This window comes from Eucyclogobius newberryi, unplaced genomic scaffold (genome assembly GCF_026437365.1).
Source record: "Eucyclogobius newberryi isolate DKJ021-1_F unplaced genomic scaffold, fEucNew1.0.hap1 SCAF_11, whole genome shotgun sequence".
In the NCBI taxonomy this organism is placed as follows: Eukaryota; Metazoa; Chordata; class Actinopteri; order Gobiiformes; family Gobiidae; genus Eucyclogobius; species Eucyclogobius newberryi.
This window is the reverse complement of record NW_027315735.1, coordinates 25672278-25696246: the sequence shown is the minus strand read 5'-3', so window position 1 is coordinate 25696246 and position 23969 is coordinate 25672278. Positions and strand designations below refer to the sequence as shown.

Sequence of the window (23969 nt, the reverse complement as noted above, 5' to 3'; positions counted from 1 at the left end):
TCACCTGCAGTCAGTGGTCAGACACATCTCTGCTCCGTGGCCATTGGCTGCGAGAGAAGAGGCGGGGACCTGCTTCAATGCATCACAAACCAGCGCAGTAGGACTCTCTCTCTCTCTCACTCCCTCCCCCCTCTCTCTTTCCTCTCTCTCCTCTCTCTTTCCTCTCTCTCCTCTCTCTCCTCTCTCTCCTCTCTCTCTCCTCTCTCTCCTCTCAGACGTACGCCAGAGACTGCAGCAGAGAGCGGGATTATCAGGCTCTCCCCCCTTTCCTTCATCATAGTGGAAAATACAGGAAACCACCAGAAGACAGTGGCGTTATCTTTCACGGATTCGCACAGGTATGACTTGACTTTTTGAGCTGCGGGTGTGTGTGTCGGCGAGTGTGCGTCCGTCTGTGTGTGTGTTTGTGCATCTAACAGCAGCACTGCAGATGATATGGAAAACATCCCTCTTCCTCCTCCACCCCCCCATCCCCCATTCACATCCATAACGTTACTATATATTTTGTACGACGTGATTTAACTGTTGGAGGAGACCAGGTATGGTGCTGTCCGTCTGGTTCGATGAGAGATCCCCAAAGCAGATGCAGCGTGGACATGAGGTGTGCTTCCCTCGTGTCTCCCTCTCCCTCACCACTGACTTGTAAAAACCCCCTCTGCAGGTCTCAATTGGTGTAGGCTCCTGAATGTCACTATCCCACCGAAGGGGCTGGCTCCATCCATCCTGACTGCCCGCCCCCCCGAGCACGAACGTGTCAAGGATGCCCTGCTCCGCGCCCCTTTGCTGAGGAGGCGTCAGCGGGCAGCAGCATGGGCACTGACTTAGCCGGAATCCCCACCGCCATCGCCGCCGCCGCCAGCACCAGCACCAGCACCATCCCCTCTGCCACCGCCACCGCTCTGCCACATCCTCCACGCTGCTGCCCCCCCAAACCGGGCACCCCGACCGGCCCCACTGATGGGCGAAGACACTGACGCCAGCGAGACTTTGAACCACCGCGGCTTCCTCCCAGACCACAACTATGTGACTGACGGTAAGACTGTGACACAACTGTGTGAATGGTGCAGTAGTAGTTGTAGGCGATATTGACGAAAAATGTATATGTCAGTTTGTTTTTGGAGTTTCCTTATGATGATATTCAGTCGGATGTTACGTCAGTCCAACAGAAATGTGTTCAAACTTGCCTTTAAACGTATTAGTTGAGGTTTAATGATGAGACAAATGTGAAATGTTGGTCAAATGAATCACAAAAGTGCAGAAATATCACCTCAAACCCTTATTTTAACTTTTTTTAAAACTATGAACGACATACTCAATATTCAAATGTTGCATATCGTCAAAAACAACATTCGCAATATGAACTACATTTCGATACATTGCCCGCTTGCACTTGTACCCCACTTGTAGGGCAGTAGTGTGGCTCATGTGAGAGTTTGTAGACTGTAAACGCTTGTGTGACTCGTGTGTGCTCAACTGTCTGGGAGGTAAAGCCAGCTCAGCACAGCTTTCCAGTCTTATCGACAATAAGCAGCTTGACAAATAGGCCTGAGCTGCTCTCAAAACAAGCGCAACAACAGCAAGACGTGTACTGTAGTATTCTCATTATGAAATTGTATCTTTATGCAGGTCACGGCCTTTTATTATGTAAAACGACCGAGAACAATTGCTCTTTCATCAGAACGGACCGGTGTATTTTGTGTTCGACGGTGAACAAACATTCATTTTAGGTAGTGCCGTGTAAAAGAAAGTCATCTTTGTTCCCCGCTTTATTGAATTCAAAGTATCGCAAAAGGTGAATTTGTTTAGAAAATGAATCCCTCTTTCAAATCAATCTTTCTATCTAGTTCATCTGTAAATGGCGGGATCACAGTGGTGCAGCTGCCTCTCGCTAATCTCAATTACACCGCTAATCTCACCTGTGCTTGAGCTTCATATGGCGCGCCTGTCCGTTTGCCCTCAATCCCTTTTTCCTCACGTCGCCTCATTGTTCACCACAACCCTCCGACCAGAACAGCGGATTATCATCTGGGGGTCGTGAATGTGTTACATGCTGATTTGTGATCCGATCTCACCCCAGAAAGACATTTATGCTGCCCGGGTCTGGCGCTGCAGCATCGTTTCCTTTATCCAGGCACACAAGCTCACTGGTGACACGTTCTGCTGGTGTTGTGTAGGCGTGCGTTGGGGCTGTGCGCTTTATCGAATTTGAATCGATTGGGAGTTAAGTCGTTTCAGCGTGTATTTTGGGGCAGAACTGAGACAGTCGATTTTTGGGGGTAAAATGGATCGAAATGGATTAAAAGTCTGTCTTTTTTTCAAATTCAAATGCAAAAAGAAACATCAGGATTGAGCAATAATGGGAATTTAATCTTGAGAGCTTTTTTCTTTTTTCTTTTTTGGCCATGGGCATTCAACAAATTGCATTGCCTCGTATTGAATAATCTCACATTTGCTTATACATTCAGGTACATTCAATTCCATTTTCTTCAAAGGTTATGCCCGTCTTAAAATCTATTACCAAATGTCCTTTGCCATTGGAACAGACGCCAATAAACCTGCTGCTTTTCCATGCTTAGCCAGTATGATTGACAGCTGGTCAACACCCACCAATAATAGCTGTATTAATTATTCCACAAAACCCAGTCCAGAGCGAATTATTCCACCTGAATTGTTGATGAGCTTTTACGATACTAGGTCACATACATTATATATATATATATATATATATATATATATATATATATATATATATATATATTGTCTCTTTCTCTTTGTTGGCAGCCACAAAATAAAAAAGCACAATAATACAGCAGGCAGCGTTTGAAACCGTACACATTGGCTACAGGTCACAAAATGAAACCTGTTCCTTTTTCCAAAAGCATTTCCCTTTGCCTCACCCCATCCCCCTGCACCTCCCAGTGTCTGTCCAACTCATCCCCCCATCTTTTCACTCAACACACAGCATTGCCCGGTGATGATGAAGTGGTGCGCCTGCCAAACAATTATCCAATAAGGCTACAAAGGCCGAGCCAATACACTGCTCCGAGGCTCTGCGCGCTCATTAAAGCAGGAAGTACGTGCCGAAAGGGTGAAAGGGCACACGCATTTTTTTATCTATTTGTTTTTGCAAAGTGTCCGTTTCGCTTGAGTTGCATTCACGTCATGTCCGTGCATCTCGTCTGGGGTTTAGTGCGTGTTTTATTGTGCGTTTGCGATCAGTTTTTCATGTGCGTGCGTGTCTGTGTGTGCATTGTGTCTGTCTGCACTGTCCCACAGGGATTTCACTGCCCTTTATCTCTAGGGAAGATGCTTAACCTCCCTTCAACTTAAAACGCCCCTCCTGCCATCTTCAACCCTCTTTGCTCCTGTTGACCTCAGTGCTGTCTGTTCCCCCTGGACAGTTGGACAGGTCATACATGTTTACTGCATTTGTATATGATGTAGTACAATTTAAGGCTGAAACAACTTTATTTATTTATTGCAACTAATCAGTGATTTCAATGATTGTCATTATCTCATTCAGTAATCAACAATCCTTTTCTGAACTGTACAGAGACCCAAGAACATGCCATGAGCTGAGAGAGGAGGTTTTACGACTCAGACAGAGAAATGTGTGAAATTAGTGTAGTGTAAATATAAATATAGTCCTATAAAGATGTTTTCAAGTGGCATCTCTTTAGCTATATTTTTAGTCAAATTTTGTGAAAATCTCACATTCACAGGAATTTTGCGCTTGAAACAACTGATCGATTAATCAAAATAATAATAGCTAGAGTAATATATCTGACATAATTATACCTAATTTAATCACTGATTATAAACATTACAATTAAAATAAATATCTGTAACTGCATTATGACGTTTCTGCATATTTTCTAATCAAGTTGATGAAATTATAGAATTAGAAAAATTATATCCAGTCATGTCCAGCCATAACTTCTTTAGGCACCACTGGGAACATAGTAAATGGCTGAATGACTGGATATGGATAAATACAAACATTTATACAATCAATGTTTATTCCGGGCTAGTCTTGTCACGATACTAACATTTCAAACTTGATTTCAATACATAGGAAAAGGCTCGATACTCAATACCAATTTTCACACCACAGAGATATTAAAATACACTCTATCAGAGGATTTAGCACAAAATAGTATTTTCTTTAACATTTTCCTGTGGTATTTTAGTTCTGATACAAAACCATTCAGAAAAGAGCTATGTTTCAGTATCAATACTTGTTCTAATGAGTATCTAGTTTGGATACCAGTTTTAGTATCTATTAGTATCTAGATTTGTATACTTTTGACAGCCCTACTCAGGCAGTACTACACATGTAATCTAGTCTGCTTCCGGTCTCTGTCTCCAGCATGTCTTACAAATACCCCGCCTATAATTGACAGTCTTTTAGCTATAATCAATACGTCGTCATCTCTGCTCTTCCTGCTTGGTGCTCATGGCCAGTAGCGGTGATGTAGTAACTCACTCCCTCACCCCATCCCTGTGCCTCCCCGCCTGACCTCCTCTCCCTTTCCCCCCTTTCCGTTGGCTCCCTCCGTTCCTCCATCCTTGTTCCTTTTGCAGGGCTGCTCCTGGCTATAGCCTGAAGAGCTCCGCCCATCCCGTCCATCCCTCTCCACCCTGGAGTCCTCCCCCAGGATGTTGAGCCCCATCCAGGTGCTGTGCTCCGACATCACTGCCCTTTCTCTGGAGCCCGAGCAGTTTGCCTCTTACACTGAAGGTGTGTGCGCTCTCCTCTTTTATCATTCACCCACACGACCCCACTGGGACGTCACACGGGCTCGATCTGCGCTAAGGCCATTTGTTGTATGAGTCAGGTGGGTAAGCTTTAAATATCACACATACCGCTTTGTCTCTTGTCTTTTCTATTTGTGTGCCATTCGTTTTATTCTTGTTTGCATTATACCAGCGTGGAAGGACTTTGTAACGGTAGCTGTACTACTACCAATGACAATACAATGTAATTTTTAGCACAAAACAATAGTAGTTTCTTTAATATTACTATGTGGTATTGTGCTGTTTATAGATCAAAACCGTTCTAAAATTATGTGTATCAATTCTTGTTCAAATCAGTTTAGTTTTGTATTGATTTTGACAACACCAGATGTTACAGCTTGATATGCTTGAGATATTGTTGATATATTTGTAAGACAAAGCGATACACATCATCATTATGACTTGAGTGCTTGTTTATCCCTGATAGTTGTTTTGAACAAACTGTCATGTTGTTGTTGTCCCGCCAGTACAGTGTCTTATTCAGTGATTTCCAGACGACAGACTCTGTCACTTTAAAGTCGTGTACACATTGTGTACATAGTAAGTCTATTTCAGAATCAGTATCAGAATCAAAAAAATAATTCACAAACATAGGAACTTGCTTTGGTGATACAGTGCAACATAAAACAATGAACAATGATAAAACAACCTATATAAAATCAAAAAGGAGAAACAGTTTAAATCTGCTATGGGATAAAAAAAAATGATGTACACAAATGTACAGTTGAATTTACAGATGTAGTGCAGAAAGTGAACAGTGCAGTGAGTGATGGATCAAATTATGGTTAAATTATGGTTCAAATTTATATTTGTATATAGTACATTTAAATAGTTTTTCTTCAATGAATGCCCTAGTTGATTCTATTTATGTTGTTGTTATCATTGTTCATTGTTTCATGTTGCACCGAATCACCAAAGCAAGTTCCTATGTTTGTGAATTTTCTTCATTGACAATGGCAATAAACCATTTCTGATTCTGATTTATAATTATAACTGTCACTGCTGCCCCACTGTGGCCCCGGGTATTCCCAATTGTCTCAAATCCAACTCCTAACCAGGCCCAACCCTGCTTAGCTTTCGAGATCAGACGAGATCAGACATTGACAAGGTATAATAGAAAGTACAAAGCTTTCAACGTTGGTTACAAACATGTCCAGAATGTCCTTTTAAAATGCAAAGATGCCTACCACCATCCATGCATGTAAATTGATTATATTATTGCTTTATATTATTGCTTTATATCTGATTTTACCACATCATGAATAAATTCCCTCTGGTTATTGTGTACATAACCACAAATGTGTCACTCTGAAATCTCCCAAACGTCTCATAAATGTCTGGTCTGATAAAATGACAAGGAAATGGTGCAGGCATTTTGTATATTTGATATGTCAGCTTCTCCTGCAGTGAATTGGTGGTTGTATTGTGTAAACCAGCTAAGCCCTTAATCTTATTTTCCAGCCTTGCCTTGAATCATTTGAAATATCCAATTGATTTCATTGACATTTATCCGCGTCTGGCCAGTTTAACATTTGAGGCGGCCGATAAGAGTTTGAAAGAGCCTTATTTTGCGATGGAGAGGGTTTTTCTTTTTTTTTATGTCCCGACTTTAATTGTTTATGTCCACAGGCGCTAGTCTCACGCTGGCTTTTACGTCAATGTGTCATTTTATGTTTGGAGAAATGGTTAGGTGGTCCTGCTGGGTTGTACTTAAATCACTCCTGCCCCCGCACACACGTACAGGCAACACAAACAGAGCCCCCTTTTTTCTTTTTAGCTTCAAACTGCAGGACGGGGATCAATTTGACGTCCCCCTCCGGCAGTCCGCTCGCTTCCACCTCACGACCGGTTTATTCCCCTACAGGGTAATTGAGTCCGCGCTCTTGCTCAGGACATGTTGTGTAGCTGGACCAGTGTAACGCGCACAAGCCGGGCCCCTCATCTCCTGCTGAGCGATGGTCGTCGCGATGTGTCTTTTTGGCTCCACTCGTGTTGACACGGAGTGACGATATCTATAATTGCTGTGTGTCCCCGTAGTGGCTCCGAATAGAAGTGGGAATTCCCTTTCATTTGGTGCTAATCGGCGCATAAAGCTGATGTGGGTTTTAACGGAAAAATCTATACTAATTGATATGAAACTAGCATTGAAACTTGATACTGATTAGATGTGTCGACATGGAAAACAATCGCCACATGGTAGTATTAAAGTGTTATTCCATGTATTGTGTGGTATTATTCCATGGCCAAAATTACCTTCAGTTTTTTTTCCCCTTTGTATTGAAGTCGACTTTTTTACCTTTTTAGTATTGTTTCTAAGACTAATTTGACCTTTCTAGGGTTGCGGTTTGGAACAAATATCTAGTTGTGATTGGCAGAGATGTTTTGCAATTTTTGGTTGGTTGTGCGACTCATTATATGTTAAATGTAGCTCTATTCAAGGTGTTACTTTTGTGCAGACTTGCTCTAAGGTAGTAGTGAAACTGTCCTGCGAGTGCACTGGCCTGGCCCCAGCTGCTGTTTCATTATTTTTTACAGTCTTTATTGAAACTTCTGTTGTCTGTTTACAATCAAGCAACATAATTCATGTGTTAGTAAGAATCTTCCCCTCACTCCCAGTGTTTCATGCCACTGTGTCCTTGTTTATATCAATGTGTTTGTGTGGTGGAGGGTTGGAGAAGAACTAAGCTATAAATCCAAACTATTATACATTATTATTTTCATCATCATTACTTCAAACCAGAGCTGAGCAATTCATTTAGTTTAAATTGGTTAAATTGGCTTAAATTCCATCAAGGGGTCTTCAGCCAGTCCAATAAAAGGAGGTGGTCTGGAGCAGAATTCAGACTTTGCAGGAGGAACTTTGACTATGTTTAGAGTGGCATGGCAATGATTAATGTTCTGTATAGTTTATGTTCAGGAAATTAATACTGAAAGACACTTATGTTTGGATTTGAATAAGATAAATGATATTTATTTAATCAAACCTTTACACACTCGAGATACAAGTTACAGTATTTAAATCACGCTCTTCTTTATGAGGACGGATTTTCTTTGAGGTTCTTCCAGTGTCAGTGAGTGAGTTCATGAATATTTTGTTTTTCCATCATTTACTTGGCCACACAGAGGAGACAACATGAGTGGGTGAAAGTCGTTGCTCTGTCGGCGTGCTCCCCAGTTTGTGCTGTGCGGTGATGAGTCAGTCTCGTTCATGCCAATGGGGCGTCCACTGGAGCAGGGCATGTCTACAGTGTGAGACCCTGATTGACCACAATCTGAGCGGCTTAAATGACCACTCTACGGTGCCAGTTCAGCTTTTCTGTGTGAGAGGAAGCATAAGGTTTTATTGCTTTTATCGTTTTTATAATTTGCCACATTTAAATGCAGTAAAAGTGACAGATGGCGGTGATTTATCAAATGGAATTAGTCGGCAGATACACAAATACACGATTGATTGGGCTCTAAAATTCATTCTGAAAACCATTTGTGGTTTGGTTTAGCTCTTACTGTTTGAACTGCACTTGTTACAACATGTCACAATATCCAATGCTAGTGTTATTATTGTGAGAAAAAGCACAATTTAACGATTATTCAAATTCCTGAGAGCATGATTACATTTTCTCTCATTGTCTGATAAGTTTGTGACCAGCTTTACTTAATTGCGCTTTCTGAATGACTAAAATTAAGTTCATGTGACATAAAAAGTTCTTTACAACTCAAGACTAGAGTTGGCAAAAGTATTGAAAATCAGATACTGATCGATAATAAAACTAGTATCAAATTTGAAGTAGTTGTCATTTGAATACTAGTCATTTGAAGTATAAAAAATATATCATGTTAATGGGACAAAATGGGACAGTTTTAGGATGATTTTGAGCTCAAAACCAGAATAAAGCCACAAGGTTTAATCAAGAAAACAGTAAAATTTTGTGTTGAGAATGTCAATCTAAAACCTGAACTCAATAAGAGCATTTTTGATTTTTAGTATGGCATCGAAATCAGTATAAGAAAATATATAATACAGTAGTATATTCCTTTGTATGGAAATCAAGCTTAAAACTTGATGACTCTAGCTTCATTAAAAAGACAAAACATTGCTTCTAAAATCATCACAGTTAGTTTTCTTTAGTACCTACCATCATATTGTGCAGATAATCGATTAACCAAGTAATCGTGATATCCCTAGTCTGTGTGTGCAGTTCATATTTCCCTTCTACAATACCTGCTTCAGTCTTTTACCTGCACCTGAGATTGTTCATTGCCGTTTGTCCGTGTCCATAACGGCGGCGGTGTAATTATTTCTCGTCCCCCCCCTGCGAGCGCCGGACTGATGAATCCCACTTCCTCCTCGTTCTCCCGACAACCATATACGGCCAAATGTTATGAGTATCACAGCCACTGGTTGGTTCAGCCTGTTACTATGGAAACCCCTGCTCACCGGAGAAACCCCCGCCACCTCCCCAGCCGCTTCCTCTCCCCCCCCCCTCCACTCCCATTCTTCCAGCCGCACCACCGCCACTACGCGCACAGTCGCATGCATAACTAGGAGGCGGCGGACCGAGTACACGCCACACACCGGTGAATTTAGAGAGACGACCATGAAGCGGAGAAAAGGAGTGGAATTTAGGTAAAAAAGAGAGTAGAACGACAATAAATACTGGGAGAGGAGTGTCTCCCTTCATCATAACGTCTATTTTCTCTCAAGGCCAGCGCGGAATGGGCAAAGCTCCAGGCTCGAAGCGTTTCTCAGTAAACACGATTTACTCCGGCCACTTTTATTACAACCGATGCCCGTGGAGATCTGTGTTCCTGTTTATCAAAACTGAACCTAACAGAGAATGTGATTAACATTTACGTGTATAATCCATTCAGGCCAAGTGTGATCGTTGTTAAGTGTTAGATATTTGTGTGTGTAATGCTGCATGTCAGGGAGAGTGATTCATAGGTAACACTATTGGCAGAAAACAATGAAATGAACAATGTCATGAGTGAATAACAAGTAAGAGGTGACGGTGGTGCAGTCAGATCATAGTGAGAGTGGTTTATCGTGATTATGTGTGTGACTAATCTGTGAGAAGAGCTGTGAAATTAGCTTTTTGGTGTGTTTTTGTGTGTGTATTTTTTCAATTTTCTATTATAATGTATTTTGTTGTTGTTGTTGTTCTGTTTGTGGTGTTGTATGTTCTAAAAAGAGAGAGCGAGAAGAGTAGTGAATTTAGTTTTTTTATGTGTAAAAAAATGCATTATGCTTTTTGTTGTTGTTGTTCTGTTTGTGGTGTTCTATGTTCTAAAAAATGAAAGAGAGAAGCGCTGAGAAGCTTTTTTAAAATTTATATATTTTTTATTATTATTATTATTATTATGTTGTTGTTGTTGTTCTCTTTTTGTTGTTCTATGTTCTAAAAAAAAAGGAAAGAGCTGTGAATTTTTTGTGTGGTTTTTTGTGTGTGTTTTAGTTTCTTATTGTTATGTTTTTTGTTGTTGTTCTGTTTGTGGTGTTCTATGTTTGAATAGAAATAGAGATGGAAGAGCTGTGAATTTGTGCATGTTTTTTAATTAATATTTGTTTGTTATTATGACGTTGTTTTTGTTGTTGTGTTGTTCTGTTTTTGTTGTTCTATGTTCTAAAAAGAGCTGTAAATTTAGATTAAATATATACTTTTCCATAACAGAGCGTTTAGCTTGCCACGTTTCGCTTTCATGTGGTAATCACCAAATTGACTTGAAATGTCAGCTTTGTTTTCTTCTGCGACTGTGGTCTGGGTTCAGACGGCTCATGTTTTTGAATAAACCCTGCAGTTATTAATGTGATTTGCATGAGTGATTCTGTGGCGGACAGTGATGCAGGAGAAAACAAAGAGGAACTGCGTGAGAGGCACTGATGTCATCGCCATGGTGATCAGCATCACTGTCTGCTGTGTTTACAAGTGAAACAAAGTGAGACGAAGTGTGTGGCTCTTAAATGGATACTTGTTCTTTTAGGCGTTTTAGGCATTGTGTGTGACTGTTTAGTGTTACAATTGTAAATTACCGTATTTTCCGGACTATATGTCGCACCTTTTTTCATAGTTTTGGCCGGGCTGTGACTTATAGTTATATTTATACTTATATACTTATACTACTTATACTCCGGAGCGACTTATATGTGATATTATTTGTTATTTCCACACTTGCAACCGCATTTCATACTCCAGTGCGACTTATATATGTTTTTTTCTTCTCTATTATGCATTTTTTGGCTGGTGCGACTTATCGTCCGTAAAATACGGTAGTTTAAGGAAATAAAACTAAACTTGACATGTTCATTGTCAAATCACAAATGTCGTGCACCTCTAAATATCTCTAAGAGTTTAAGCTGTTACGCAAAGTGCAAATCAGATGACGCAAAAAATAGGTTCAAAGTAATATTGCCAGGCTAAATTATTAAAGAAAACTCACAATAAAGGTAAATACACAAAACCAGTACACATTTTAGGGGCAACAGTGGCTTAGTGGTCAAGTCCTTGTCCTAAAACCCGAGTGTTGTCTGTTTGATCCCAGCTCAGACCAGTTTTTATCATTGCTAAGAGTCTGTATGAACGCCATGGACAATCATGCTTTGTGAGTCAAGTATAAATATGTTTCTTCAAACTCACATTCCACAATGTCTTCAAATAAATCTAATTTGATGCATTCATTTGCATATGTTAAATCCACTTACACTGTAATGCGCTGACATTTGACTTGGTGTGGAGATGTATTTGCATATATACATAAACGGATTACACACATGAATGATGATGTGTTGTCAATTAGCTAATGGCCTCTGTGTCTGTTTTTCCCCCTTTCCTCATATTTCTCTCTTTATTCCCTGGTCCCGCCCTCTCTCGGTTTCTGCAGCCGATATCATCTCCACCGTCGAGTTCAACCACACCGGAGAGCTCCTGGCCACAGGGGACAAAGGAGGCCGAGTGGTCATCTTTCAGAGAGAACCCGAGGTACAAGCGCCAACACAACACACACTGTCCACCAAACGCACAGTTCCTCTTCCATCCGCGGTTCAGACTCATTGATAAATTGAGCTTTTGCTGAGTCACTCTTTGGTTTTTGCTGACGTCTTTGTCATTCTGTTGATTTATGGACTGTAGATTTCTCTGTTGTTGATTTAGTGACAGTGAAAGGTGTATTAATGTTGTGGGTGGCATTATACTTTTCTAAATTACAAACTGCAGTGGGGAATGTTTATCAAATGTGCTAATTTTACTCTATATTTAAAGCATGTTGGTCTTTGTTCCAGCTACAAAGAGGAATAAACAATTGCCAATATACAAATTACACTAATCTGAAATAAAGAAGACGTGGTTAAAGTCGAATAAACTCTTTTTACATTATTACATTTTGACAATAATGCTTGAATACATTGTCATTCTTATAGTATACATTGTCATCTCTGTGCAGTTTGATTTGTCATCATTAACCAGTTAAATATGTGCTCACGTTTCCTCTTTTAGTAAATACAATGTCTTCTTTTCAACAGAGCAAGTCTGAGCCATTCTCGCAGGGAGAGTACAACGTCTACAGCACCTTCCAGAGCCATGAACCCGAGTTTGACTACCTTAAAAGTTTGGAAATCGAGGAGAAAATCAACAAGATCCGATGGCTGCCGCAACAGAACGCGGCGCACTTCCTCCTGTCCACCAACGGTACGAGCAAACACACAGAAGCCACAACAAAACAAGTGTTATATCGTTTTAATAGTTCCTTTGCGACATACGGTGCATTTTACAAGACAACAAGACGGATAGTGAAGGGTTTCTGGGCTGCTTGAGGACCTGAGTGCTGAAAAAATGACAATGTCAGCTCATGCCATTATTGGAAATCTATAGAGCACAGTCTCACTGATTTATTTAAGTGCTTTATTATTTATGATTGAGAGTATGAAATATGTACGACCTGTCACATCGACTGGCCGATACCTGCCTGAAAGATCACCACATCTTTAGCAGAAACCTAGACCTTTTGTTTGTCAAACCTTGTAACCAATTTGATGTTGTGTTGGTTGGGCTGCATTGTCATGTCATGTTTGCGTTTTTGTCAACTGGAATTAAATGACAAAATAAAACCTGCTATGGTAATATTAATCCCAGTTATGATGGCCTGTGAGTCTCTTTAGGTCTCTTTACAATCTACACATTTGACTATTCAATACAGCTACAATAAAAAAAAGCCCTAAACTGATCATGTTTTTTCTCAATAGTTTCACTAATAATCGCTTGTTTTTCAAATTTTGTGCAAAATACACAATAGACAAGGGAAATGTTGTGGTTAAGTGCTTTACAGAATGAGAAAAGTCAATTTTAAAACCACAATACCATAATAACAGGTGGAAAAACACAATATAGTTCGAAAAATGAAGTTCAAAATAAATGTTTTGAGCCCCGATGGTCACATTTTCCGTGTTAACGACAAGTGATCGATCCATGGCATGTGATATCTTGATGCTGGTGTTGTTATTTTGCAGATAAGACCATTAAGCTGTGGAAGGTGAGCGAGCGAGACAAGCGTCCAGAGGGATACAACCTAAAGGATGAGGAGGGCCGCATCAAGGACATCTCCACCGTCACTTCCCTGCAGGCGAGCACTCCTTTCTGCCTTTGCATTTCCACTGCGCACGTGCTTAGCTGTTCACAAATACAATGGAGTCGCTCGCTAAGTGGGTCAGTAGGTACAGATGTGTTTCCATGTGTAGAAATGGGTCACTGGCACAAAGGTACTTGGTGATGTGGGGGGAGCGAGCGTATTTACAGCTGCAGTCCACACAACAGCATCTGCTGAGGGCAAAGATTAGCAGGATTTTACGGTTTCTGGTCCCGTTATGCGTGTACTACATTATGCAGTACGCAAATGTTCCTGTCGTGGTGCAGTAACTCGTGAAAACAAACAGAGATAGTCGCATAATAAAGATTTTGTGTGTAATCCCTTCATGTTAGTTAATCTGTCACGGTCACATTATAATTTACCATAGAAGGTTTTTCACACACATTTACAGTGAATTCATCAGATTTGTACGAGAGTTTTGATTTAATTCACAAACATCACAAGTTAAAAACATGCCAAATATTTTACACTGTGAATTTTTAGCTGAATGGATCAAATATTTCACGTTTGTTTCACTTGATCTTGAACGTTTCTAGACAAAGTTCAAAAGGTAAATCATCCGGACAATGTTTTAAAATACTGACACTTTCAATCTAAAGGAGCTGGTCTGAGAAGCTTCATATTGCTCTTATGAGATTTACTACTGCTGTTGGTTGTCTTAAAGCAGGCATGTCCAAACTACGGCCCGGGGGCCAAATGCGGCCCGCAGACCAATTTTTGTTGGCCCTCTGGCTTCCTGCTAAGTTGGTCCAAACAACAAAAAGCAGTACTTTTTACTATAAAATTGGAAGAATTCAAGCATTTTCATGTGATCACAACCTATTATTAATGTCCCAAGTATTATTAAAGGTGTGGATGCTCATGGAACAATGCCAAATGCAAAATCTTTCAGTATTCACTTTCAAATTCAACATTGTAGGGTTGTTTGTGGCCCTCTGCTCCATATAAGTTTCAAAATGTGGCCCTCGGTGAAAAAAGTTTGGACACCCCTGTCTTAAAGTGTTGGCATTCGGTGTTAATTGATGCCGTGCCGGTCGTGAGAATAGTGACTACAGTGTTTTCCCTCGCTCCGTGTAGGTGCCCGTGTTGATGCCCATGGACCTGATGGTGGAGGTGAGTCCGCGCAGAGTCTTCGCCAACGCCCACACGTACCACGTTAACTCCATCTCCGTGAACTCGGACTACGAGACCTACATGTCCGCAGACGACCTGAGGATCAACCTGTGGCACCTGGACATCACCGACCGCAGCTTCAGTATCCTTTGCACTGCTCGCCTACATGCGTTTTTCACATCTTGAGAAGTAAGAAAGAAGAAAAACAGTGCTACAATGACAAAAAAATTAATAGTAAGGCCAAAAGTGGTAGCTGGATTGCATAATTTAATTCATAAATCATGTCTCGTCTCATCTTGTGGGAATTCTCATCCCTCATAGATGTATTTATTCATTCATTTATTTATTAATCTTTATTTAACCAGGTAAGAAACCATTGCAATCGAGACCATTTTTCCAAGAGTGTCCTGGGGCAAAATGGTATAAAAACATTTACACGTCTACACTAAATATGACACATGGTGTATAAAAGATTAAAAGCAAAACTACATTTAGAAGCACAGACAATAAAAAAGGCAGAGTTAGATAAGGTAGATAAGGTTAAGTGGTCAAAATGGGCTGCAAGGAAAATAGAAATGATGCAGAAGTAATGCAAAGTATACAGGAAGAGTTCAAGTGCAAAAACAGATGAAGACGTATTTATTGTGTTTCTTTTTTATCTATTTTTTATATTTATTTTATTTATTTTATTTATTTTATTTATTTTATTTATTTTATTTATTTTATTTATTTTATTTATTTTATTCCTTTTTGATACCATATTCTGCACATTGTATTAATAACAGTATATTTTATGGGGTTTGCTCGAGGACGGAATGATATTTATGTTGGACTAAAATAGATTTGACTTTTCAAAACACTATTATTTTAACACTATTAATCAATAAATGTACTCGCGTAATCATAATGTATATTCAAGTTTGAATTTACTGAAGCGTGGTTAAGAAGTAAGTGTGATTCTACGGCCCACAGTACTACGGCCTAACGAATAAAAATAACAAATACGTGTTGATAGTGTCCTGCTGAGCCCACAAAACTGGAAGCAGATTTATCAAACGCATCATAAGTGCACATGTTCATTAGTCAGTGTTTGGACACTCACACGCCCACACTACAAAACTCATTTAAATCCCACTTTGTTGTCTAAAGAAATGCACAGGGACTCGCCGCTGCTGGGGGAGGGGGATATTATTCTTGAGGAGTAAAAATGTAGCTTAATGAATTATTCAAAGGCGGCATAAATATTGCAGGCTTTTTTTCTTTCTTTCAGAGTTTTAATCCAGCTCGGTCGGAGTCGCACACATGACCCACGCAGGATTTATCACGTTACAATTTATACGTCCGGATTACCTTTTCCTCAACCGTCTGCCCCAAGATGTATTTTTATTGCACTCTTTATTTCCGCCCATCAATAATTCACGTTAGTCTTGACACGTGCCTCCACACACAAAATATTATGCATTTTGCTCCACTGTTGGCCAATTGTATAACAGTGTAAATACGCAAAATATGCAAAATAACTGTTACAATAGTCTACTGTACTTACTGTACTTGGCCCCAATTGTCACTTTTATACAGCACTTTTTGACCGTCAAGGTTCAAAGACGGTCGTTTCATTTAGATTCACTTAATATTCACATAATATTGTAATTGTCCTGAAAATATAATACTATTAAGTGTATTGTTGATCATTAAGACATTTAAAATTACCTCAAAAAGACACAAAAAACATAGTATAGAGTGTCTTTTTGTTTCTGCATTGATCTTGTTATTGAGTGTTTCAAGCTAATTTATCATTCGTTACCCATAAACAGACCCGATAATGTCTGGTAAAAAGAAATAATCATCTATAGTAAATATTATTTACTATAGATGTGTCATATACGATTTATAACTATAAAGACGACCTAGAATTTATCACACAAACGGTACAAAGAAATGAAAAAACAAACTCAATAGTGGCAAACAGGCTGTATTATATTGTGTATTTGTAGGATAAACAATCATTCTAACAGAGCATATATTGTACTCCTGGAGCTCGTTGTGTTCCTGAGCCCGTTCCCCAGACATTGTGGACATCAAACCCGCCAACATGGAGGATCTGACGGAGGTGATCACGGCGGCGGAGTTTCACCCGCACCACTGCAACCTGTTCGTCTACAGCAGCAGCAAAGGAACGCTGCGACTGTGCGACATGAGAGAGGCCGCGCTCTGTGACAAGCACTCCAAACGTGAGCCTTCCACCGCCGTCGTTTCACTGCACCGACGCCAAAAAAAACGCAATGGGAGGCGGAGTTACACCTGCTTTGCCAGTTTGTCAAAGCGAATGCAACGTTGCTCGCTTCATTTCGATTGGTTTTAAAGTAGGGCTGCAACTATCGATTGTTTTTATGATTAGCGATTGTTCGTTTGATTAATCGATTAGTTGTTAAGATTACGAGAGGCCGGTGAATATGACGTTTTTACACATTTGGATTAAATTACCGGTAAAAGATGTTTAACTAACTGATTATTACAACGATCGCCAACCAATTTAGTAATCGACTAATTGTTAACTTGTTTATACGTAGGTTCCAAAACGTGCCATGAGCTGAGAAAAGTAGTTTTAAGGCTGGAATTGAGCCGTTATTCCATGAAAATGATGTAAAATATGTCTAAATCCCGTGTATTTGAAGAAAATACATAAATGTTCTCTACCAGGATCCTCAAACGGCTTCACTTCAGTTTCAACTGGGTCAAATTGAGTAAATTATCTTTTCATCTGTGACTTTTGCGTTCTAAATAACTAAGAATAATCGCTAGACTAATCGATTAGCAAAATGATCCTTAGTTGCAGCTAGGGACGTCAAGATTATTCAGTTTATCAATAATTGTGATTTTAGTTCAATCCATAGTCCAAAAACTAGACCTAAATGTAAATAACTAGCTGTTTGGTCATATTTAACTTTATTTTGTCTTTCAGAAAGTAAAATGCCATAAAGCCGGTCATAAACCGGAGTAATAGTAACATGTTAGACCACAGGAATGAAAGAAAATGAAATTGTTCACTATTTTTTGCTCACAGTCATGTGATCGTCATGAATAATCGTTAAATCTTGACTCTAAAAATTGAAATCGTGACATCACTAGTTCCAGTCCTTAGAAAAAGTCATGAAATCACATTTAACTTTTACATTGTTTGCTGTTACGTTTATTATATCATTTTGGGGTGATTAAAGGTATGTTTGCGTCACATAAATCCTCTTCTCTCAGCACATGTTTTGGAGTGTGAATAGTCCAAAAAATGATTATTCAATTAAATTCGATTCCTAGTTTAAAGGTGCAATATGTAAGTTTTGTGGTGCAGTATCAGCCCCCTGCTTGTCCTTTAAGATGTCATTGTTTGGCCTGGAAAGATCCACAGAATGGCATTAAACATGGCATTTAAGAACACACCTTATACAAGCTATTTTAAAGCAATAATAACATGTTACATAATGCACCTTTGACATTTTAATTCATATTGATTGGCCCACAAATTGAATTGACCATAAACAATGTTAAACTATCTGCTAATTGTCAATCAAGCAGAACATTGTCCACCTCATTTTCGAACACAACAATTCAAACCTCATTATGACGTGTGTTTTATTGCCCCGACTCGTTAAGAAAGTACGCAGTATTTTCTCCTCACAACCTCCTCACCCTCATTCCTCCGCAGTATTCGAGGAGCCTGAGGACCCCAGCGCTCGCTCGTTCTTCTCAGAAATAATTTCCTCCGTGTCGGATGTCAAATTCAGCCACAGCGGCCGCTACCTGCTCACGAGGGACTACCTGACGGCCAAAGTCTGGGACCTCAACATGGAGAGCAAGCCCCTGGAGACGTACCAGGTTTGTGTTTGGAAGAGGGGGCTCGCTTTTGGGCAAAGTCTAATTGTCCTGGTTCAATGCTACAGTCACAGTTGACACAGTGGTCGTAGCTGCTTTGTTAGCTCCTTTACTCAAACGCCCGTGTGAGTGATTCACGTGTCAGGCCTTCAGGTGAACAATGGTCCATTCATTCAAGTGCTGTATGGGCTGGAATACAGAGTATTATGGCCTGGAATATAGAGTATTATGGGCTGGAATATAGAGTATTATGGGCTGGAATATAGAGTATTATGGGCTGGAATATAGAAGAGTATTATGGGCTGGAATATAGAGTATTATGGCCTGGAATATAGAGTATTATGGGCTGGAATATAGAGTATTATGGGCTGGAATATAGAGTATTATGGCCTGGAATATAGAGTATTATGGGCTGGAATATAGAGTATTATGGGCTGGAATATGGAGTATTACACGTCTATAGTGGTACAGTAGTGCAGTGCCATATAGAGAGCAGCAGCAGTTATTACATCATTAGACAAAAGAATAAAATAAAATAAATGAATAAATAAAATAAATAAAATAAATAAAATAAATTAAATAAATTAAATAAATTAAATAAATTAAATAAATTAAATAAAATGTATGCAATAATACAATAAATACAATTAAATAAAATTGATTAAATAGATTAAATAAATACATTCTTATTCCCTGTAAAATGGCTTTGACATCATAGTGTTTTCTTCAGCAAAGCCTTTTAAGGATAATTTAATTGATTACATGCCAAAAGCGCCTGTCTCCACGGAGATGCTATTGCTTTGCCTGGAATAACCCAAAAATGTCTTATCTCTTTGAAGACGTGTAGGTGACAGGTCAGTGGTCTCATTTGTAAAACTTAACATGGAATTCTTACTAAAAGTGAGTGCATGTAGGGACAAAACACAAACTCCCTCACATTCGCTCATTTACGAGAGTCTCGTCCCTGAAAGCCCCTCAGGCGACCTAACAGTCTGTGGAAAATACCGCACATTTCTATGTAAAGTTGTCCATTTATAAATCTCTTAATGTGGAAAGTCATGAACATAACACTTTGTACTTCTGCACGTTTATAAATGAGAGCCCAGATCTGTGGGAAGCAGTGAGCATACATGTTTGCACGGTATTTTTCAGCTATTAAACATCTAAATTAAATAATAAACAGCTGAATTGTTGGATACGTTCAATGCTTTACTGTGCAACATCTTAGCCGTAGCAATACATTCAGACAAGATTTGCGAGCCGCTGTGTTTGCAAATACAGTTCAGATCCACGCTGTTGATATTTCAGTAAGTAAAGTGCTATTAGTTTAGAGATGTTTGGTTTTATTAGTCTAGCCGCGGCGTGTTGTCTCCCTGAAGTCTGAAGGCAGCCAGAAGTGGGAGGCTAAGATGCACTCGAGCTATTTATAGTCCGCCGAGCTTCCACTCACAAAGAGGAGTGGGAAGAAGGGATACCTTACAGTGTCCGACACCCAGATCTGCAATGCACCACGGAAAGAGAGAGGGGGGAGAGGCGAGAGGGTTCACGGGGGACTTAAAAAATTGGACGATGGGAAAATGTGTTTTGGATAACAGGACAAAGATGTGGTAGCGCAGGGTTTAACAATCATGCAGTAGTTTTGCATTTGGGACTATTTCTTAACCTCACAGTGCACTTTTAAACACTTTCTGAAGCATTAAATCTCGAGAAACTATAGAAATACTGTTAACTGTGCGACCGAAAGAATCACATGCATCGTTTGTAGAGTTTTAAATGAGGGTTAGCATGTTTTACGCTGATAAAGGCCTCACTTAGACATGTTTTGTAGTTCCTAAAGCACATTACACCACCTAAATAACAATTACAACCCTTCAAATTGTGATTCTGATTGCGATAAATCCTGCGACTCTTTGGCCGCGGCACAAAGGAAGTGCACGATGAGTAACATTTTCAGGACAGTGTTGAATTTACAGCCTCAAAGACCTTGCGCGCTGTGAAAAAGCGGCGTAAATCCAGCTGCGGCCCATAGGACACGGCGCTCTAAATCTGAGAAAGTGCAGACAGGAAAAAGCCTACATATCTCGTGCTAAAGCTGACACGGTATGATCCCACCTGGTGCAAAAAGGAGCGTCCATGGGGAGGGGAAACCAAAAAAATGCCTTTGATGAACTGCCACGAGCTGACCCGAGCTTGACCGCTCATTGATTGAAGACGGTGGTTGAGTGCTGACTGGATGCAGGATGGGAAACTTTGGGGGGGCTTAATGCAGAGAAGGGTGTTGGTGTCTCAGCCTTTTGCGTCACTGTCTGTAGAAACGGTCAGGGAATGCGGCTCTCTCTTTTCTGTGGCCTCGGCAGTTCATTAAAGGAGACAATAATGAAAGCTAGAAGAAGCGTTTTGACACGTGTTTCTATTTTATTGGTTATTCCAGTCGGTACTCTCCGCCGAGCCCAGAAAATAATGGCGTGAATCCAGTGGGTTAATCAGTCGATGATGTTTTAGCCAAAATTTGAATTAGTCGACAGATTATTTTATTTAGATTATAAGGATTTGTAAAACATGGGGTGAGTTAGGGAATAAATCCGCCTTTACATGTAAATAAACTGTTTCCTAATACGTTTTCCTGTATAAAATAGTAGTTATAGTTATTGTGTGAGTGCCATTTGGGTCTGATACATGGTACTGACATGTTTTTGCTATGTTTTTATCAGTTTCACGCTACTTTTTTCAACTTTTTGATCTGCAGGACATTTCTTTAGTTGACCAACAATTCATTTAGTCAACAATAGCCCCAGTATTCAAAATAACATCAAAATAAAACTGTTAAATGTGATTATTATTGCTAAAACAAAAGCCAAAAAACCTCTATGTTAATATTCTTACCAATCTTTTTTTGTTCCACTAGGTCCACGATTACCTCCGAAGCAAGTTGTGCTCACTTTATGAGAACGACTGCATCTTTGACAAGTTTGAGTGCGCCTGGAATGGCACAGACAGGTGGGTCCATATTGTGTGTATCGACGCATGAATGAGAAATACAGCGTTATGATGTGGTGTTGTAACGCACAGGATATTAAGAGATTCCAGAATACAACGTGTAAGAATGTTTGTGTCTGATCAGAGGGAGCGATCCAAGTAAATATACTGCCAAATCTGGCTTTGTATCTGTGATTATGTACAGGCAAAAAGATATCTTGATCATCGATATCTGGATTAAATAGCAGCATTATTAAATCAAAATGTCCAAAAAAAAGAACAATATCCATATGTTAATCAATAATACACTTTTTCCATATATATTCTCTATCTAAAAGCCTTTCAGTCACCATATTTAGCCTTTAAAAATCACAGTGTGTACAACAGAAATACCGTATTTTCCGGACTATAAGTCGCACCAGCCAAAAAATGCATAATAGAGAAGAAAAGCTGCAGTAGTATGAAATGCGTTTGCAAGTGTGAAAATAACAAATAATATCACATATAAGTCGCTCCGGAGTATAAATATATAAGTATAAATATTAGTATAAGTCGCACCCCGACCAAAAGTATGAAAAAAGATGCGACTTATTGTCCGGAAAATATGGTAATAGTTTGTCTAGTCGACTACTAAAATACTTGTTTGTGCCAGTCCTAATAGCCAACGTTTAAGTGATTTTCTGGCATAATTTCAAGATTACCATCACCTTAGTTACCGTAAACACAAACTCACTGTCTGGAGTTGGAAACTGTTGGTTGAACTGATTGACACAAGTTCTACAGACGTGCCTGACCATTCTCTTTCCCCGATGTTTTGCCAGCGTGATCATGACGGGGGCCTACAACAACTTCTTCCGCATGTTCGACCGAAACACCAAGCGCGACGTGACCCTGGAGGCGTCGCGGGAGAGCAGCAAACCCAGAGCCGTCCTGAAGCCGAGGAGAGTCTGCGCCGCCGGCGGGAAGAGACGGAAGGACGACATCAGCGTGGACAGTCTGGACTTCACCAAAAAGATCTTGCACACCGCCTGGCACCCGAACGAGAACATCATCGCCATTGCCGCCACCAACAACCTGTACATATTTCAGGACAAACTGAACTCGGAGATGCACTGATGGACCGGCGTCGCCCGTGGGAACAAGTTTACACACAACTTCTATGCTACTATGCGAAACGCGCCCATGAATATGCCTCGCGAGCTAGAGAGGCTGACAGGTCTAGGTTTTTACTCCCTCACGTCCTCCCTGGGCTCCCAGAACTGACCAGAACGGGAACGGGCCGGATTATGCAACCGATTGTGGATTATTGGAAATGTCTAAACCGAGGAGTTCTTGATTGTTAACCTCTGGATTGTGCTTGATGTTTTGTTTTAGTTTCTTTTTTGGCTACTGCAAATATTTAACTTTTTTTGGGGCGTTCATATTTTTTGGGATATATCCTTGTCCTAGCTATGTATTCCCCTCTTTGTTCTGTACAATCCTGTTTTATCCAGCAGCATGGATTAAAAGTAGGGCATTATTTAATGAAAGGGGCGGTACAAGCTACCTAATTCCACACGCTTCTTATTGAATGATGTAAATGATGGTAAATATGAAGCTGTGTAACGTGACCCTGGACCCTTTCTGTTTAAACCCAAGTGCACATAGAAACCAGAGTCTCCATAATTCAGGAGTGAAATGTACAGCTCAGCCGAGGTCACTGAGTTCATTAAGTGAACAGCAGGTCTGAGTAATGGTCTGAAGTGAGGACACAAACTGCTGCACCTTCTGCTTTAGCCAGTGTTTCACAGGCCTTCATCTGCTCCCAGTGTTCTCCTGTACTGTTGTCAAACTGTCAAGCAAAAAACTAAATAATAACCTACATAATGTCAACAATCAAGCAAATATATGCTGCATGTTTAAACAGATTTAGCCTATCGCTGTTTATAAATTGACTGACTTGGCTGCCTTCAAACCTATTTAGACCCAGCTGTACAAAGGCTTCTGGGGCCTGGAGCCCTTTGCAGCACGATGACCACAGACGACTGAGCCCATACTTTCTTTGTGTCTCCGACACAGACGCATGTTTACGTGTCAGCTCATGTACATTTGAATGAGAACCAATGAGTTTGGCGAATGTTTGATTAATGTTGTAATCTAAAACTAAAATAATGGGCTAGATTGTGTCTGTATAATATGCCATTCCTCTACATGTCTGATTTGTTTTTTTAACTCATGACCAAAACAGTGATCCATAGACTGTAACCTGATGATTGTTTTCAGAGCTTCACTTTGCCTCAGTGCAGAATGTTTATTTTTTAGAAACTCTTCATTTTAATGTTAGTCTGAACATGTGTCATTTAATTGTCCATAACTCTCAAGTGTCACATTTTCAAACGGGCAATTATAAATGATGTTAAAATGTTTTTTTCTGAATAAATATTTCAATAAAACAGCCATCTGTGATTTGTTCTGCGGTGTAATTACCAAAGACTGTATATTGAATTGGTGACATGTTGGTTGAGAGCTCATTAGAGATTGGTTGTTTCGACTTTTCATCTGTTCTCAGTTTATGCCATGAGACGCCACCTAGTGTCCGCATA

The 23969-nt window shown here is 40.0% G+C and overlaps 1 protein-coding gene across 1 annotated transcript; it reads left to right on the top strand.

Moving 5' to 3' along the window:
• The first annotated feature begins 176 nt into the window (after window positions 1-176).
• On the top strand, window positions 177-22689 carry LOC140354611 (serine/threonine-protein phosphatase 2A 55 kDa regulatory subunit B beta isoform-like). Its single transcript, XM_072439719.1, has 11 exons — window positions 177-338; window positions 662-1033; window positions 4585-4741; window positions 11674-11771; window positions 12311-12476; window positions 13295-13407; window positions 14509-14686; window positions 16611-16775; window positions 18245-18414; window positions 21317-21408; window positions 22209-22689. Exons 3-11 carry the CDS (start codon window positions 4660-4662, stop codon window positions 22501-22503), a joined length of 1359 nt encoding a protein of 452 aa, XP_072295820.1. The 5' UTR covers window positions 177-338; window positions 662-1033; window positions 4585-4659; the 3' UTR covers window positions 22504-22689.
• Window positions 22690-23969: the final 1280 nt, after the last annotated feature.